At 38.6% G+C, this 18,383-nt stretch overlaps 1 protein-coding gene across 1 annotated transcript in view; it reads right to left on the bottom strand.

Moving 5' to 3' along the window:
* Positions 1 to 872: 872 nt before the first annotated feature.
* The window catches only part of ZNF106 (zinc finger protein 106), a 40,139-nt gene continuing 22,628 nt past the window's right edge, over positions 873 to 18,383 (bottom strand). The window contains exons 11-22 of the mRNA XM_068193411.1: positions 14,759 to 15,530; positions 14,323 to 14,378; positions 13,692 to 13,837; positions 13,252 to 13,386; positions 12,251 to 12,367; positions 11,616 to 11,807; positions 10,119 to 10,181; positions 8,441 to 8,560; positions 7,912 to 7,983; positions 6,687 to 6,758; positions 6,026 to 6,172; positions 873 to 5,040 (exon numbers count right to left, since the gene is read on the bottom strand). Of these exons, the coding sequence (XP_068049512.1) occupies positions 4,984 to 5,040; positions 6,026 to 6,172; positions 6,687 to 6,758; positions 7,912 to 7,983; positions 8,441 to 8,560; positions 10,119 to 10,181; positions 11,616 to 11,807; positions 12,251 to 12,367; positions 13,252 to 13,386; positions 13,692 to 13,837; positions 14,323 to 14,378; positions 14,759 to 15,530 (1,949 nt within the window). The 3' untranslated portion in view covers positions 873 to 4,983. The remainder of the gene's footprint in view (positions 5,041 to 6,025; positions 6,173 to 6,686; positions 6,759 to 7,911; positions 7,984 to 8,440; positions 8,561 to 10,118; positions 10,182 to 11,615; positions 11,808 to 12,250; positions 12,368 to 13,251; positions 13,387 to 13,691; positions 13,838 to 14,322; positions 14,379 to 14,758; positions 15,531 to 18,383) is intronic.

Raw genomic sequence — 18,383 nt, 5'->3', positions numbered from 1 at the left:
TTGAACACATTAAAAAAAAAAGCATTTGAGAGGTTCCCTTGCTACCAGCTTAAAGGATGACAGGTTTTCACAAGTACAATATAAAAAATGGAAAGGCAAACAAAACATGCAATGAAGACCAGACTTTGTCAGGAGAACCGTTGTCTAGTGGCAAAAAGTAGCAAAGCAATCCACTAATGTAAAGTAAAATTTTAAAAATAAATTGTAGCATCCACTGAAAGTTATTCCAGTGTGTAGTACATTTAACTGAAAGGTCACTATGAAGCAGAAAACCTTTTGACTATAAAGTTCTTAGTGTTGTCTTGCACTGTAACTTACTCTGAAAGAGGATGAAAATCCTATGATTTATCTTAAGAAAAGTTATTCTCCTTCTTAATTCAACTATTTTTTAACCCAAATAAATTTCAGGATGACTGGAACACTTGGAGCCCTGGCTTCCAGCCTTACCTCCACAAAGCTATTATTTTCCATACAAGTATGGCAGAGATGCTCTTATATTTGGGATGTTCAGAGACAAAACAAAATCTATCAGTCAAAAGATCAAAATCAGGATTTTTAATTGGCAACTCGAAACTGGTCCTTACAGTTCTGGTGAGTTAACTACCAACAAGCTCTAGAGAACTTCCCTTGCAATGGGCCATGAAGCTAGACAGGAGGCATCACTTGGGTGGACAGTTTCATTTCTTTGCCAAATAACTAGGTCTGAGGTTTCCTGCACACCTGTAACATTCCTGCCAGTGCTGGAGCTTCAAAGTGGCCTGTCTGATTTTATCCAGCACTCATAGAACAGGAAAAAATACAGAATAAAGTCAAGTTCTATCAAATCCTGTGAAAACCATTCTATTTAAAACAAAGGAGAAACAGACAAACCATAACAATATAAAGAAGTTTATTTTTTTTAATTTCTTCTTTTGCCATGTAAAGTTTCATTATTACACTCACAGCTTTGTACCAAAGTAAGAGAAGAAAACAATGATCAGTCTGTGCACATGTTCTACACAGCTTAAATTACTAAATATTCAATCAAGTTGTTTTATTCCACTTCCATTCTTTCAAAAGACTGTTTAACATTACAGCAAAATGAAATCTGAGAAGCTGGCAGGCACATATAACAGAATATATACCTACACAGTTTGCTTCTTGAGGATTAATTCTTTTACAAACAGTAGCTGAAACCATTTCCTTATCCTTCCTCACATATTCTGCAACTCTGGACAACTTAGACTGCTTGAATTATAGTACCATACAAACCTGAAAACCAAGATTCACCTGTACCTGTGTTTTAATTCCGCTTAATGGAAAAGTATTTTTCCAACAAAAACATTTCCCCTGCCATTTATTGCAAGTTTGCAGTTATCATTTACCTTGATCCAGCTGATTGTACTGTTTGAAAATGTGCATTAAGAACTGCACTACTTCAAACACTCCACACAGCCAAGCTCCTGCTATTTTGCAGAAGCCAACTTATGTGCTGGTTTATATGTTTAAAGTCTGTAATTCACATGTAAGTGACACAATGTAAGCAGAAGCCTGGATATTTAATGCATCCTTGTACCAAGAGATGCAGAAGTTTTCCCTCCATCCCCTTCCACATACAGAAGCAGCAGCAGCATTAGGCCAGAGTGTTTTGCACTGCCAGATAGCTGTTATTTTTCTCTGAAATTTGAAGGAGAAAGGAGAAACAAATCTAGACCAATCCAAAAAGGCCCCTAAAGGGCTGCCATATGTAATTAGCCATAGAGCAAGTCCAGAACTTCTTTTTAAACACCTGACTAATAAAAAAATCCACAGCTAACCACAAAATAAATCCTCACTCTACTCACTCTTCCACCCACAACTTTTTACTTGCATAAAAAAAACAAACCAAACCCAAAAATAAATAGTCTTGAAACTGGCTTCAGATGTGCAGCACTGCTTTTCATGCAAATATTACTGTGTTACATGTCATAAACAGCCCACCTTCCCAAAGTTACTACATTCTTCAACTAGAAGTGTATCAGGAGTCAAAACCCTAAGTTCCAAGACCAGGGAGGATCATTAATGAATACCAACAAACAAACATTAGTTTGGCATCTCTCTCTTCTGCAACTGTGTCCAGAATAAGTAAATGGCCAGTTGTGAAATCTGCACCAAATTCCAGCTGAACAAAGAGGAAACCTCTCCACAGAACTCCAGAGAAGCTGGGGGATTTCCACAGCTGCTCAGCTTTATAGCAATTCCTTTAAAGATATTCTCATGACAAAACAGTACAGCATTTTCCTCTGAACCCCTGAGGATTAAAAAAAATTGTTTCTGATTTATGAAGCAAATTTTTCACTCATGCAGCTCTACTATTTTCCCACCTCTTATCCATTTTAGAATTCTTACAATGTATCTGACATGACCAACAAAGTAGCAAAAGACACCACTGCTAAAGCTGGACTTCAGAAGCCCAGACTTTTCAGGAGGATTGTTTTCAAGACAGTTAAGGAAATATCATGGACCACACAAAAAGAGAGACTGCTTTCACCAACTAGAAAAGATAAACCCAACAAGCAAATGGGAATGCAAATAAAGTGTAATAACTCTGTTTGTTGCAACATCTAGGGAACACGATCTCTATATGTTCCTGAAAACAGCTGAAAGAATGTAAAGAATCACAAGAGAGAAGTAACAAAATCTACTCTCACACACATTTTTCAGAATGCCACTATTGCCCTACAGGCTTGTCCTCCGGACACACCTCCACACGTTTTCACTTGCAGCACAGTCCATGAAGGACAGCTTAGGACACCCAGTCTGTTTATGCCACACTTACATGCTCCCTCATTGTGGTTCAAAAAACTCCCAGAAGAACTCCTGAACATCAATACCTTTGGAAATGCTTTAAGTGTTATGCAGTCTTCTGCTTTTAGGTCATGAAAAAACCCAAACAAATGCTCTCAGACTTCAGAGCATTACACTGTCCCTCATAAAACATCTACACCGCTTAAAGACTTCCCCAAACTTGATTCTCTATTGAATTGCTTCATCCACAGCCCAGAGAAAGAAAGATTAAAAAGCCCATCAAAACCACAAACACACATCCCCAAAAACCAAAACAACAAGATCCTCAGAACAGCCTGAGGTCTGAGCCACATATTGGGGCTTTTTGCTATCCACAAACAGCTTAATATAAAATAAACAAACAAAATCAATCACCACAAAAGCACTAGAATCTCAGAGATTCTCATGTCTTTGAAGGAGGATGCTACTGCATCTCATTCATATTTTACTCCTGTCTCATAAAAAATATTCATCAGTGTCAGAGCAATTCTGCTTGTCTGCTAAGATAATACAAATCCATTGCTCTCCAGAGAAGGCCCTCAGGTTCCTTATTTGAGGCAGTGGAACATCCACGGGATTTCCTGAATCATTCACTTTCTTGGCCTAAAAAGGCTTCTTTACAGTCAAAGAATGAGGCTATAAAACTTATTTGGTCTATGGTTGACAAGTCTGAAAGTGTTTGTGAAAAAGATACCCACTAAAAGTCCACTCAGGTTTTTTTGAAAAGCACTGGATTAATGTATCAGCAGCTCAGTTTGCTGTCTTCACCTTTACTTACAGCTTAGGAAAATCTCTGCTTATTTTATCCTGAGCAGCAAGTTAGGCAAAAGTGAACACAAAGCTCCTTGCTAGATTAGTCTCAATGTTAAGAGGGGTCTTTGCTAAATTAGTGTCATTAAGGGAGAGAGGATGGCAAGTGCCAGAAGGGCATTTCACTGAACTTCACAAGGTGAAGCCATCCCGCTCAAGGGGACACTTGCAGGGGAACCCTGACAAGTTGAAACAGTCTTCCCTTCTGTGCTGGCCTCTCTGTGGTACTTTCTGTGCATTAGGAGAAATAAGACTTTTACATGTGATATGCATTTCATATCCTCAGCTTCTGCTTGAGAACTTTAGACTTTAAAATCCTGCTCCATTCTTTCCAGTTGAATTTTTGTGAACTTCATATAGCCCAAACCAATTAAGCCAGTTCACAACACAAACAAAACACTACCAAAGTGGATGCACTCAGACACACAGTGCCTTTGCATTTCTCTTGGTTTGCTATGCCATGAGGGTATGGGACTGTCAAAGCTCAGTCACTAAGATTACATAAAATCAGCAATCCAATTACAGTGTTTTATCAAGCCAGCAGTGGTGGCTACACTGCTCTTTAACTAAAAGAAAAACAAATACCACATACTTCTTTCCCATACATTAAGACCTATACTGAAAAAGACTAAGATTGCAAAGCCTGTGAGCACAGCCACTGTTCTGGCTGTTTTGCTACTACTGGCATGTCTTTCAAGAAATAACCACTTCCCTCAAAATAAACAAAATACCTCAAGAGGTATGGTATCTATTACTGTGCCAGTTATAGCAATTTTTACACAAGGAATAAAAAATAAGCTACAATTAACATTAAAAAATTAGTTTATTCCAGTCCCCCTTTTCTTTTCATGAAGAGTAAAAATGTACACTGGATATTCAGGTTACATTGTTAGAATTTGTGATATTCTGGTTTGCAGAATTTTATTAAAATCAGCTATAAAACTGGCTACAACAAAACCAGACATGTCTTAGACACATAACAGGATTCAAGTTGAGTTTGCAAACAGCAGCACCTATTGTAATCTAAGTTTTCAACACCCCTTTGGACTTCCCAAAGACTATGCTTCTTAAAAAAAATAAAACCACCTGAAAAAAGACAAACAACAAAGAAACAAGGCAAACAAGAGGAAGGAATATTCTTGTCCACCAATTAATTAAAAACTTGCAGGAACTTGGGTTAAGTCTTAATTACCAGCCTTACTTCTGCAGACTGCAACACAACCTGCAGTCTCTGTAGCAATGCATTTCAGCCCCACTCAGACTTTGCATTCCAAGTGGGAAAAGAGGAAAGACTGGAGTAAGAAACTGATGTTATTTGGAATAATTCTGACATACAAAATTACTTCCCAATGTGGGAGGTGAAAAGCTTCATGAGTCAATCCTGCTGTCATCCTCAGCATGTCTTTCAATGTGTCCTACAGCATCCTAGAAAAGAACCAGAGAAGTCATTTAAAAAAAATCATTATGATCATCACAAAAAAACTCCGCAAAAAACGGCAAAATATTAGAAGCATCAGTGAAAGTGACATTCGAGATAACATACATTTGTTTGGCTTAAAGCTTCTAAAAAGATAAGTATTATCATTGTCAAGCTATTAAATCTCATATATAGTGTTCCACATACCATAGCATTAAAGGCAAATAAAAACCAGTTTCCTTTTTGATTACAAGAGCAAATTAAATAAACACATCATATCCAAAGCCAGCACTTACAGAGAAATAAAGGATTCTGCTGTTCGTTAATTCTTGAAGAAACTTTCATCCTTCCCATATGTTGGAAGGCATTCAAAGGAAGGCAGTTTATATCGCCAAGGACTAAAACGTAGATTTTACCAATCAGCCTATAGGTAACTGCCCTCCTTACACCCACCCCCCACTCCTTTCTACATCACTTCATCCAATTTTTATGCCTTCTTCATCTTTCCCACTTCTGTGCTGACTTTTATCTAGAAGTTCATGCACTACTTATTTAAAGATTGGTTTTGCTAACAATCTCTTGTGAAAAATAAACAACAATGAAAGAGATAGCAATGGATAAAAATGAAAAGGATTAAAACCTGCTTTCAAGGCAGATGTCTGTTCATCTTATAAAGACATTTATCCAAAAACTTCCCAACATCTTGAGTAGAATTTCTTTTATATTTTAAGAATTCTACCATTTCTATGTAATATTTTAGGGTCAAACTGTTTTTAATTGACCATATGTCAAAGTACCATAGTTGCACTGTTCATCTGCCACAGGCTGAACTGAACCCTATTAGCCTTGGATGACTGTAACCACATGCAGTTAAGCCTGCCAAAGCTAGAAAAATTTAACCCTTTTTAAGAGAAATAGGATCAAGTCCCACCATTGTAGTAGTATAAAGTACTTTATTTTACTAAATACAACAAAGTTATTTCAACCACATACCTGCTTGGAACCTTTCCTGGAAGTAAAGAAAGCATCACAGTTCTTCCAACGACATTTCAGGGTCTGAAAATTTGGATTTGTGTGGTCAGTTAGCAGGTGTTGTTTCAGATGGTCCACAACTCCAAAGATCAGTGAACATCCATGCCACTTGGAGAAAAAACAACACACCAGAATAAGCCTGGGAAATAAAATTTTTGCTAATGCTTTTCTTCCTGCAATTTCACAATATTCTTGCAAGACTGTAAGCACGTCTGCCAGCTCCTGTAAGTTTTTTTCTTATTGCATTTCCATTTTCCATGGTCTCTATTCCTCTAATTACAGCTTTACAGAACTTTTCTTGCCTTTAGCCAAGCCTAGACTATCAACAGAAATGGCAGGAGGAAGAGAGGAATTAAGCCTTTATGAGGTTTAAGCTTAGCTGTGACAAAGTCATTTGGAATTTATTTAAACTTATTTAGCACAGTAAATCAGCTTTTCTATGTCACTCAGCCAAAGTTTTTGGTATTAAACTGGTGACATATATCTAAGTGATACATACTTTAAAAGTACATACACATTAAAAAAAAAAAATTATGAAAAATATAAGGCCAAGCTACCCAAGACTAAGTGACTAGAGGCTAGAAAATTCAATAACAAAGGCTAAAAACAATTTGCTAATTACCCAGCATCGATAATTTTGCATCAGATTAAGCCTCACAGCTCTGACACTGCCATCATAGCATCCGGTGTAGATCTGTAAAAGAAACATTTATGGATAAACAAGCTGGGAATAAAAGAAAAAAAAAAGTAAAATTTTGAAGGAGACTTCAGTGTTGGTAAAAAACAATGAAATATCAGCATGCAAGGCTTCTATATTTAAAAAATAGGTATAACCAAATTCACAGTTCATAAAAACCTACACATGAATAAGAAATGCTTCCATAACCTCTATTGTTGATAGTGTCATGTGTGTAACAGTTCAGAAAAGTTTAAATTATGGTGCTCTCCACTAAAGTTCAAAAATATGTAGGTGTAAATGTCAAGTTGAATGTATTTCCAAGACTTAACTAGTTATATGTATATCAAAAAAGTATGGAGAGGAAGTGTGTGAAAGAACATCAGAATTTCAGAAAGGCTGATGCAAATCCTTTCACTCTTCACTAAACTTCTCTTCTGAACCCTTCTTTGATTTGAGAATGCCCACAAAGACCACTGATGGGGCACAGTTCAAGCCTCAGGCTGGTCTCATATGAGATGTGATGCTTGGGCAGAATGTATTCCAATTAGGAGGAAATCTGTTCCTTTGGATTTAACTTTTCTGTTATTACAGATCACTACTATACCTTTCATTTTATAGTCTCAAAGAAACTTTGCAAACAAATTCCTAGACATGCAGACAAATAAGTGCTTCTAAAGTCTATTTTAAAAAATATTTATCCAGAAGTGATTCTGAAATTTATCTTGCAGAGCAGATGCATGAAGAAACCTGTACATCTGAATCAATTGCACACCTTTATTTATGTTCTGTCAAAGGTTGCTAGAGGTTTGGCTGTGGGTGAAGTTTTTCTCTCTCAGAATCATCTGAGAGATTCCCCTGAGTAAAAGTCAAACAGGATTGACACTTGAAAAAGCAGAAGTATTTTACTATTTCTAGTGTCTTCACTGTAATCATAACTGCAAAAAGAACTATTGTTTTAAGACTGCATTAAGCTGAACAGTGATTTTTTCCCCAGACAATAACATTACATAAATATAAAGCTGTTATAGCCACTTGACTCTTTGACTGAGAACAACTTGGAAATGCAGCCAAACAGCAGGCTGATTTCTTTATCTGAAGAATTATGCCTTGTATGCACCTGTGGCAATTACAACTTTCTCTTTAAGAACAGTGAAAAGAAGGGAGATACCATGCTCTTATGGATGGTCATACACATGATCATATCTGTGTGGCCTCCATAGACTTGCAAGCGGTCGTGTGACTTGAAAGAAACAGAAACAGACGTTTAATAGCATGACATTTTTCATTCACAGACATGTAAATGATAATACTTCCAAGAGCAGTTTCCTTGGTAGCAACTAAACTGCTATGGTGGATTCCAAACTTTATAGCCACCTTGAAAGCTCACTTTTGCTTACATTGCTTCTGGGAGTCTTTTTGTCCAACTAAGCACTTGTTCTTTCAGCAGAAAAAGCTAACATTTTCCCACTTTTCTGAGCTGTCATTGTCTTGGAATAACCCAGGTTCTAAAAAATGTTTTAAGCTATATTCTTTAAAACCCATGTATTTTGACTGGTGAGACAACTACATATACTGAGTGACAGGAAAAAGAGAGATGGGCTAGAGACCAGAAAGTACAAAGATGACTTCTATCTGACTTCAAATCATTATTAAACCCATATTAGATTAATTTCATTAGTAACCACCTATTTTCTTACCTGCAGTTCATAAACACGAACAAATTTATCCAGACATGCTGTCACCATGACTTTGCCAAGAATGTTCACAACCGTTACTGCATGGTTATGGCCCTTGTAGATCCGTACCAGCTCTCCAGTCTGCATCAAGAAAAAGCAAAGGTAAAAAGGTGTTTGGTTTGGTTTTTCTTAAATAAAAGTACAAAATGATTTTACCTAACCCCTATGTATAGGGTAGCTAGCTTCAATGCTCACTACTCAAAAATGGAAACACCCTTTATTAGAATTCTATTCCCTGTGAAGGCACTTATAGATTATGATCAAATACTGCTTATCCTTTTGTTTGCCCATCCTAACACAGAGCCATTCCAGTACAATAGAAATGCATGGGTCTGTGTAAAGTTCTCTTTCTCCTCTTCTGCTTCTGAACATGAGCCATCAGTGTGCTCAGGTGGCCAAAAAGCCAATGGTATCCTGGCCTGTACCAGGAATAACGTGGCCAGCAGTACCAGGGAAGTGATTCTTCCCCTGTACTCAGCACTGGTGAGGCCACATCTTGAGTACAGTGTGCGGTTTTGGGCCCCTCAGTTCAGGAAGGACATTGAGGTGCTGGAGTGAGTGCAAAGAAGGGAAAGAAGCTGGTGAAGGGTCTGGAGCACAAGTGTAATGAGAAGCAGCTGAAGGAGCTGGGGCTGTTTGACCTGGAGAGGAAGAGGCCCAGGGGGCCTTTATCACTCCCTACAAGTCCCTGAAAGGAGCGTGTGCCAGAGAGGGGTCAGCTCCTTTTCCCATGCAACCAGCAACAGGACAAGAGGAAATGGCCTCAAGCTGCACCAGGGAGGTTGGACACTAGGAAGAAATTCTTCACAAAAAGGGTGATTAAATTTTTGAACAGGCTGCCGCGGGAGGTGTTGGAGTCACTGTCCCTGGAAGCGTTTAGGGAAAGACTGGATGCTGACAATGCCACGGTATAGCTCATATGGTGGTGTTTGGTCACAGGCTGTTTTCTATGATCTCAGAAGTCTTTTCAACCTAATTGATTCTGTTTCCATCATTAGTTACGTATTCCCACCCATCCTGAAAGTAGTACCATACTATTAGTATTAGCAGTATTTATGTAACCACAAGGATCAGTTCAGAATATATATTCTTTTTACAGAAATATATTCTTTTTATGTCAACTAAAATTTCCCTCTGATAAGTTTCTTAATCTAATTTATTGCATAGCTACATGAATCCTTCTGCTAGGACTAAGGGAAGATAGCGTAAAAGAGGAAGAGAATGGTAAGCTAGAGACAAAGCATTCATGACGCTTTCAAACCATCTAGCTTGGAACACCATGCTCCTCAAGTTCTTCCAGTAATAAAGAAACTTTTTCCCTACCAGAATATCTCACACTGCTTTTCTTTGAACCCTTTCCATATTATCTGCATGTTTGTAGTTATATTTGCAAAAGCAAGATGGCCAGATAAAAAGGCATTGCATATCATATGACAAGAGTCAGCAGGTTTATGTAGCCTCTTCATGCCTCCAGAGTTACCTATTGTGCACAGTCACATTCACAAAATCATGAGACTTCCTTTTCTGGAAGCAATCTGCCCCACTAGTCAGGCAAATATTGTGGAAATACTGACTTCATAGCATAGGAATTCGGTGCCTTAGTAGCAAAAGTCATTCCATGATTCTATATGAGACTTACGTGAATGTTGTGGGCATGGACAGACTGATCACTGGAGCCACTGAATACCAGATCATTCACAACCTTACCAAAAAAAAAAAAAAAAAAAAAAAAGTTTTATATTTTGTAACAGATATGGAAATGGGCAAGCAAAATATTAAGACACTGTTCAGTTTAAAGTTATACTGTAATATTTCCTAAATTTGAGAGCCTTAAAATCAATCAAGAGTACTGAGTTCTTCACATAAGAGCTAGAAGATGTATTACAATGATTTTTGACATTTCACAACTGACATAGAAGACGTTAACTTGCAGCCCAACAGGCTAACTCATCCTACCTATGGATTATTCTCACAGACAGCACAGCAGCAAATCCGGGACCAAGCAAACTGAATGCAGAATGCTGCTCTGCACGTGCAGAGTAAAGCCCAATGTTTCCAGGAAATTTTGGATGTGCTGCATACTTATATGCTGCTCATGTAAGAAAAATAATGCTCTAACCCCTAACAAGTGACAAGACAAGAGGAAACAGCCTCAAGTTGCACCAGGGGAAGTTTAGAATGGGTATTAGGAAAAGTTTCTTCAGTGAAAGGATGATCAGGCATTGGAAGAGGCTGCCCCAGGAAGTGATGGAATCACTATTCCTGAAGTGTTCAAAACACAGACATAGATGTGGCAGCTGAGGACATGAGATATAGCAGGCAAACAGAGGTAATTTCCTGTGGTAGTCTGTTATTTTACAGTTTGTTCTTCTGTAGTATGTTTTAATATTCCTTGTTATACGTTTGTAGTAGTTTGTTCTCTCTACCCCATTTGGCTTCCCTAATGGTTCAGTGCTGAGGTGTTTACCACGGTTTCCCCCCCCCAAAATGTATGTCAATCCACATGTCAATCCACCTATATACCTCCCTTGTTCCCTTGTCTTACCCCTGTCTGTCAAAGAGACCACACTCCTTTGGTTCTGGAGCGCTCCCTATCTTTCACCCCTTCCTCAAAGCAGAACTGGATTGTAAGGTTTGCTCCCTCGCCATGTTGGCTTCTACTGGGGAGCTTTTACACTGCACCCCTCCCCTAATGCCCTCCTATTGGTCAAAGTTTGTGTCCCCCCATGTTCCCTCTACCCTTTAAAAGTAGCCCCTTCAGGTTCAGATTTGTCACTTGCTCTGCCCCCATTCGAGATTAAATATTTGGAGGCTCAGACAAGTGTCCTTTCCTTATTCCTCTGCCTCGGTTTCCTCGTGCCCTGTGCCTCTGCTGTGCTACCCACGCCACAGCAATCACCACCACCCACTCGGGGCAGTGACTCGGGGGCGGCCGTTCGCGTGTCTGCCCTGCAACCACAGGCGGGACAGCGAGCCGGCCAACCTCCATCCCGTGGCTGCTGAGAGCCAGATGCAATTTCCCTACCGAATTGCTCAGTTTTTATAATTTAAAATAGAGAAATCCTCCATTTCCTATCACAATCTGCTCATCATTTTAAGCATTCTTTGTCCAAAATGTATTTTCAGAGACACCTGCCTTCATACAGAGAATAGTCTTGCTGTGACCTTCCAGGGTTCTGAGAAGCAGCCCGTTCCGTGCGTCTCGCACGCTGATGGTGCAGTCATAGGAGCCCACTACCAACAACTTGCGTGCTCCTTCCTGAGCTGTGGCTAAACAGCTCACTGCTCTAGGGCCATGGCATTCAAAGGTATCAACCTGTTTATTATTCTGGTGGGGGAAGAAAGAAATGGAAAGAATTAAAATTTTGGTATGAAACTAACTAGACCATTGAGTCCTTTTTGTGTTGTGCTTGTTACAGCATCTGATTTCAGTTTAGTAACACACAGAATAGCAGTGGTAAAAACTGCATCTTAAAAATTAAATTTCCAAATCAAAGAAAAAACTCCTTATGTTATGTAGACCAGGAGGAACCTTAAGGAAAAATGTAACAATATAGCACTTAAAAGAAAGGTAAACAAAGAGACAGGCAGATAGGACAGCTTCATGCATGGACAAAATAAACAACCGAAAGGGGCCAACAATGACCATTTATACTGAAATGTGTTCATTACAAATACATTTACTACTGTAGATAAAGAATGGAAAGAAACACAGAGGAAAGAAACAGCATCACAAGAGACTTTCAGGTGCTGGTATTTAAACAAACTAACCTTTATGCTGAAAGTAACCACTGTGCCATTTGCAAGACCTGCATAAAGGATCCGCCATCTACTGTGTAAACAGAGCACTCGATCTTCCAACTTAAACTGTTCCATGCACTCTTTGGTCTAGCAATGGAAAGAAGTACTTAAACATTTTCATTAACTGAAAATAATTCAAGAAAAAAAAACTGAAATGAATGATGATTTTCACTTTTTAAACCAACAGAACTGGAGAAAACATCTGACAGTCTGGTGTCATATAGCAGTTTGATCCTCATTTTAATCAGGACCATCTCTAAGGCTTGACTGTAGTTCAGCAACTGGTTATAACCCTAAACACTTTTTTCTAGTCACAACCCTTAATTGATTCTGTGTATAGAAATTTAGACTACCGACTATATGTATATACATACACACACAAATATGAAAACCATCTGTTACATGGTTGAGGATTCCCCAGTAAGTTCCCCACAGGGAAAGAGTTTAAAACCTTCCTGAAGCAGATACTTGCTTTCTAGTCCTTCAAGGAAGAGGGTGGACAAGTATTTTTATCATTTAGCCTCAAATATCCAGCTTCAGGAAGCCTCAGTCTGCTCTTTCACATACCCTCAGCATAAGAGATACCTGTTCTCTCTATGGCTGCTCTAAAGACAGAGCAGAGAGCAGTGCCTTCCATAAGCAATCAAGTTAAAAATAGAGGAACAAAAGTGAGATTCATGGCCAAACAGCTATCCTGCACTTTGGTATTCCCAAAATTTGGGATTATGCCATGCTGTTCTGGCAAAAACTCAGTACTGACAAGCTAGTCAAAAGATTAGGGTAGTAAATCAGTTAACAGTTTGCTATTTTGTTTGTGAGGTTTTGTTTCTCCTGCTCTACTCTAAAGAGGTATGAACTGGTGTTCGTGTCCAGATCATATAGGTTTAAAAGGCTTTTAAAATTTATATTTATAAAGAAAGGCTTGCATAAAATGCAGCATATGTAAATAAATCAACACAGAGTTTGAGTACCTTGATATTGTAACAGTTGATAGTGTGGTCACTTGAGCCGGTGTAGAGTGCAGCATTCTTCCCATTTGTCTGAGTGACCAGAAGGCAGTTCACTTTTGAAGTATGTCCTTCAAAGATGGCCACACACTTCCTGCTCTAAAAAGGAAAGCATAGAGTCTGTCAGCATAAATACCTCTTGGAATATGCACCTAACAGAACAGGGCAGGAGTGCTTAAAAAACAAAAAAAAAATCAGGATACATGTGGTAATCTATCTCCCCTTGTCTCTCTCACAGGGACAAGGGGTTGGAGAGGTGGAGAAGAGAGGTTTGAAGAAAAGAATAGTATAAAATAAATTAGGGGCTTTAAAAACAGCTGCTTCCTTTACTACACAGTAAGGCATTACAGAAGACAACCTTGTGATTGCAATTAATGTAACATCACTCCCACAACCTTACTTACAACGAGATTGTAGGCACAAACTGTTTTGTCTGCTGAGCAGGTATACAACAAATTCCCAAAAATCTGAATAGCATTCACTGCAGCCAAGTGACCCTCAAAGGTTCCCTCAGTAGGTTCTTCATCCTCACCTGGCTCTGAAGACACTTCTGTAGGACAGAGACATGTACTTTTGACCATGGGAACACAGTCAAGAAAACACACTGCTATGAGTTGTACTGCCAACCAGCAGAGCTATTACATGGGTTCAGCACCGTTAAGTCAAATTTCATTGTGGATTCCAGCAGGACTGTGAATGTGACAGAGGGCAATATAAAGTGCTAAAAAGACCTTCATATGACTAAGTTCAGAACTATCTTTCATATTAAAAAGAGATTGCATTATTGTTTGTCCTAGAGCTCTACAGAGACTGTGGAACAATAGTGTTCATGTGGGAGGGGAAGGAGGATGTGGAGGAGTCAAGACACAAAGCATTCAGTGTAAGATGATGCGAGTATATGTCACTTTAGTTTTGAGTGCAAGCTTTTATCTTCAGGGCAAAATTGTCCTATGGAAGCAGGCTGATCAAGACTTAACTCAAAGTCCTGCAAGATACTATATACAAAGCATCAGAAGGAAAGCTTAAAAGATATACCTGAGGAGTTCTTTGATCCTCTTAGGAATGATATGGAAGTCTGTGTCTCAGCCACACTGTAAGACAAAAATAAACAGTAGCAAAATTGGACTTTGCATGTTCATTTTCAGACAAAATACTGGGGTAAGTAATACTCCAAAACACAAGTCTCTGCACTTAGTAGAAAATATGCTGTGACAGTTAAGCTCAAAACCAAACTGGGCAGCCCTGTTCTTGTATTAAGTGAAATTAGTAGATAACAAGACAAATTCACTTGTTGACCAAAAAAGCCAAGTTGGTTTTTATTTCCATTTTTATTTCACTCCTGAAGTCACTAATGTAAGACTTTGTGAATGAAAAAAATAAAGGAAAAAAAAAAAAGAAAAAAAGAAAAGCCTCTTATGAATACTGTGCAATATTAATAGCTTTACTTTTCAGAGGTCTACAATAATCTCACCTTTTTTTCCCATCATTCCTACAATTTGTGTCAATCTCACTGGTGGAGCTCACTTCATCATACCCAGAACAAGATGCCTCTAGGACTGCTCGATCCACAGAGTTGCATAAATCCCTCTTTGATGGACTGTCTGGTTTCTCATCTCCTGATGCTGATGAACCAACATCAACCACCTCACACTGAGGTGCTGAAACTTCCACTAGTTCCAGAGAAGCATCACTGTCATTCTCATCTTTGTTTCTTGATGCTTGAGCAGTAACTCCACCCTTCTCTCTTGGAGGAGTAACTTTTTCTCCTTTAGGAACCTTTCCACCCTTGACTTTCCGGACAGGCTTGAAGTCAATCATATCCTGCTCTGTATCACTGTTGTCTGGCACATGGGCTGCCCTCAGAGTTTTCTTCTTCCTTAACCTTCTCCTCCTTCTATTCCCTTTCTCTACTGGGACTGCAGCCATTGTCAAGTGTTGCTCAGACGGTTCTGCTGACAATTTGGGAGTTTTATCCACTGGCATTTCTAGAAGGACCGAATGCTTTGAAAGAGAAGTGCTACACTGATCCAGTAAAAATCGTTCAGCAGCTGTATCATTTACTTCTTTCTTGCTGAAAACAGACACTGAATGAGGAGAAGAGTTCTCAGGAAGTCCAGACTGTCCCTTGTCTGCAGCAGGCTGATGGACATCTTGATCAGTGTGTTGGAAACAAGCCGCCAGCCCTGCCAGGGATATGGTTGCAGTGATAACTGGATACACTGAAGTTTTCTGGTTGGTCTCTTCTAAAGAAAACAGCCTAGTGTTACATTCAATCTGTACAGCAGTAACTATTTATGCAAAGTGTCCCTCCCTGTATTTTCTGTTTACATTTAATTGTGCATGTGAAGTACATATTCCTACCTGCTGAAAACTATGTGCACATGCAGATCTGCTATTCAGTCACCTATTTAGCCTTTAAAAAAACCTAACTGGGGAATAAAATGTTTATCCATGTACATAGAAATAAAGGAATGGGGAACATCATTCAAGTTGCTGGCTGGCTATATGCTTTTAAAGTTCTGACAATCTTTGGTGAATCCTACATTGTCGACTTAAGATGCTACCACCCCTCTCTGTGTGCTCCCTTACCAGCTGTCATGATTTCTGTAGAAATTATATTAATCAATGCATGCCAAGTACGACTCATCTGTTCAGTGACAGTTTCGAGATCTTGTGCTTAACCCATCTGAACTATTACACCTAATATGTACAGTTTTTTCTACCAAGTTACTTGGACCTAATTCAAGGTAGACAGTTATGCACAACCCACTCTGCAGCACTGTACCTTTATCCTGGGAATAGCAGCACTGTTAGCCATGAGGGTAGGCTTTATTTAGTTACTTTAGTTTAGTTAGCTCATTTGTGGTGGACTATGTAATGGGGTCAACACAATCTCCCTATCATTTAATTGTGACTGAATCAATAGGAGCAAAATGATCCAACCTTTCAGCTGAGACAGACTAAGGGCAGCATCTCACAGCTGTTTCCCACACCCTAAAATTCCCCAGTTACACTTGCAATAACTACAATCCAGAACAGGATGTTTCAAGTTCACTGCATTTCTGGGGTGGGATCATGCAATGCAAATGGGAAGTTGGCAGTATCTGAAATACTTCCCTCTTCCAGCCTCTCAGAAGCCAGCAAATTAAACCTACACTAATGCTTGGCCAAAAGCACATTACACATCACAGGACAAATCTGATGCTTTGGAATTACGCATTCAACTAGAACAGCTAAAATGAGAAGACCTCTGACCAACACCTTCCTCAGATGGGGAATTCCAAGATAAAACTAGAACTTGCTGACAGCATAGGATATGTTGCATTTAAAGTAAATCAATGGAGAGAAGCATTTCCTTGGACATGTAACTGCCATGCACAACTGCAAAACCTGATAGAAAAACCTCTGTACAGAAAAAATGAATAATTAGATGAAGTTTGAACAAGTTACTGTGTTGAATTATACTGGGAAGAAGGCATACAAAACCTTAAATTCTGATTATGCCTCTAATATCATCTGCCACTCATTTCCCACTGGAAAGGGGAAGGAAGTAACTTGGTCACTTTATAGCAGGAAAATAATAGCAACCAGCCACTTAAGCTGAAATTTCTAAATCCAAAAGTTATTAATTCTCAGCACTTGGAGTGCCGAGGGTATTAGAAAATGAAGTAGGAAACCACCATGGCAATGAAAGCAAACAGAATCACTCAGTACTACAGGTGGGACACACTGCTGGCATTTAGGGGAAAACAAACTCAATCAGCTCCCTCAAAGCAAGGCTGAGGTAACCTCAATAGGAAGCTGTCAGGCTAAACATTCAACCCCAAAAAGTAAACAGTCTGTCCCAGAGTCAATTCCTCTTCCTTAAATTACAGAATTTACCGGAAGGCAAATGCTTATTTCCCCCCAAATTACTAAATTTGTCTGAAGTCAAACTAATTTTAAATGTAGCACATATAGAAGTTCATCAATACCAAAACTATGGTAACTTGACAAATGAACATAAAAAGAATATTCTTGCTTTTAATACACCAAAATTCAGTTTGTAGGAAATGGAAAAATACTGTGATTAAGAGCTTTCTGAAGTAATTAGTTAAGTAACAAATGTAGCTATACACTGAAGGTTCATCTTCATAAGAAAACAATAAAAAACCTCTTCGTCTTCTCTGTTGTGAGGTTTCAAGATTCTGCAAGCAAGACATTTCATGCCACTGAAGCTAGTGGCCACTAAATCTTTCCTTAGAGTTGGAAAACTGAAAATAAAAATAGCACTGATATAAATAAAAATAAAAATAAAAATTTCACTGATGTTTAAGCATAATTGTATGGCATATGCCAATAAAAACAGGAAAGCAAAGGTAGTGGCTTCCTAAAAGTTGAGTCTTAAGAATGCAAACAAACAAAAAAGCAGATTCTTCCCCTGCCCCAAGTTTACTTTAGTGAATACCCCAGAGCCTCATATTCCTTGTCAAATCCTCCAAAAAGAGATGAAGCAAAACTCAGACTACTACGTTAACATATTTTAAAAGAATGGAATACAGGAAATGCAATTGTGACTAAAAAAACCCACCACTTATATGCAATTCTACAGCTGAAGCAAACTAAAAAAAAGTTTAAAAATCAAATTATTTTAATTAAAGAGGTAAAAACTTCAATTCAGCCAACATTCATCTTGTGCTTGAGAAAAAAAAGTGCTTAGAAAGGTAAACACGACTTATTCCATAGTATTTTGTACTTCACTTGGAGGGGAAATAATTGTGTTGGCTATCTTTTACAAAGATAAATTACAAACCTTTTTCTCAAATTATCTAAGTTAAAGGTCTAGGTAAGTGACATTGTTATGGCAGGCAACTGTCATTAGTCACCCTGCTTGACTTCACAGGCTCTTAAGAAAGTATGGGATGAGCTTTTAATCTTCAGTTTTTACCTTCAGTCACAGTAGCAAATTGCAGAGGAAACTACCAATAGCATCTAAGCCTTTGACCACAGTGCAGAAGTTTTATGGGGTTTAAACTGTCTAAATAAAGAGTTGGCTATTTCAGCTGTAGTCATCTCACTTTGCTGAGGCAAGAGCTCTCCCATTAGATGTTCAATTA

Source organism: Anomalospiza imberbis, chromosome 6 (assembly GCF_031753505.1).
Source record: "Anomalospiza imberbis isolate Cuckoo-Finch-1a 21T00152 chromosome 6, ASM3175350v1, whole genome shotgun sequence".
NCBI lineage: Eukaryota > Metazoa > Chordata > Aves > Passeriformes > Viduidae > Anomalospiza > Anomalospiza imberbis.
The sequence above is the reverse complement of the archived record's forward strand: the minus strand, read 5'-3'. Positions and strand labels throughout refer to the sequence as shown.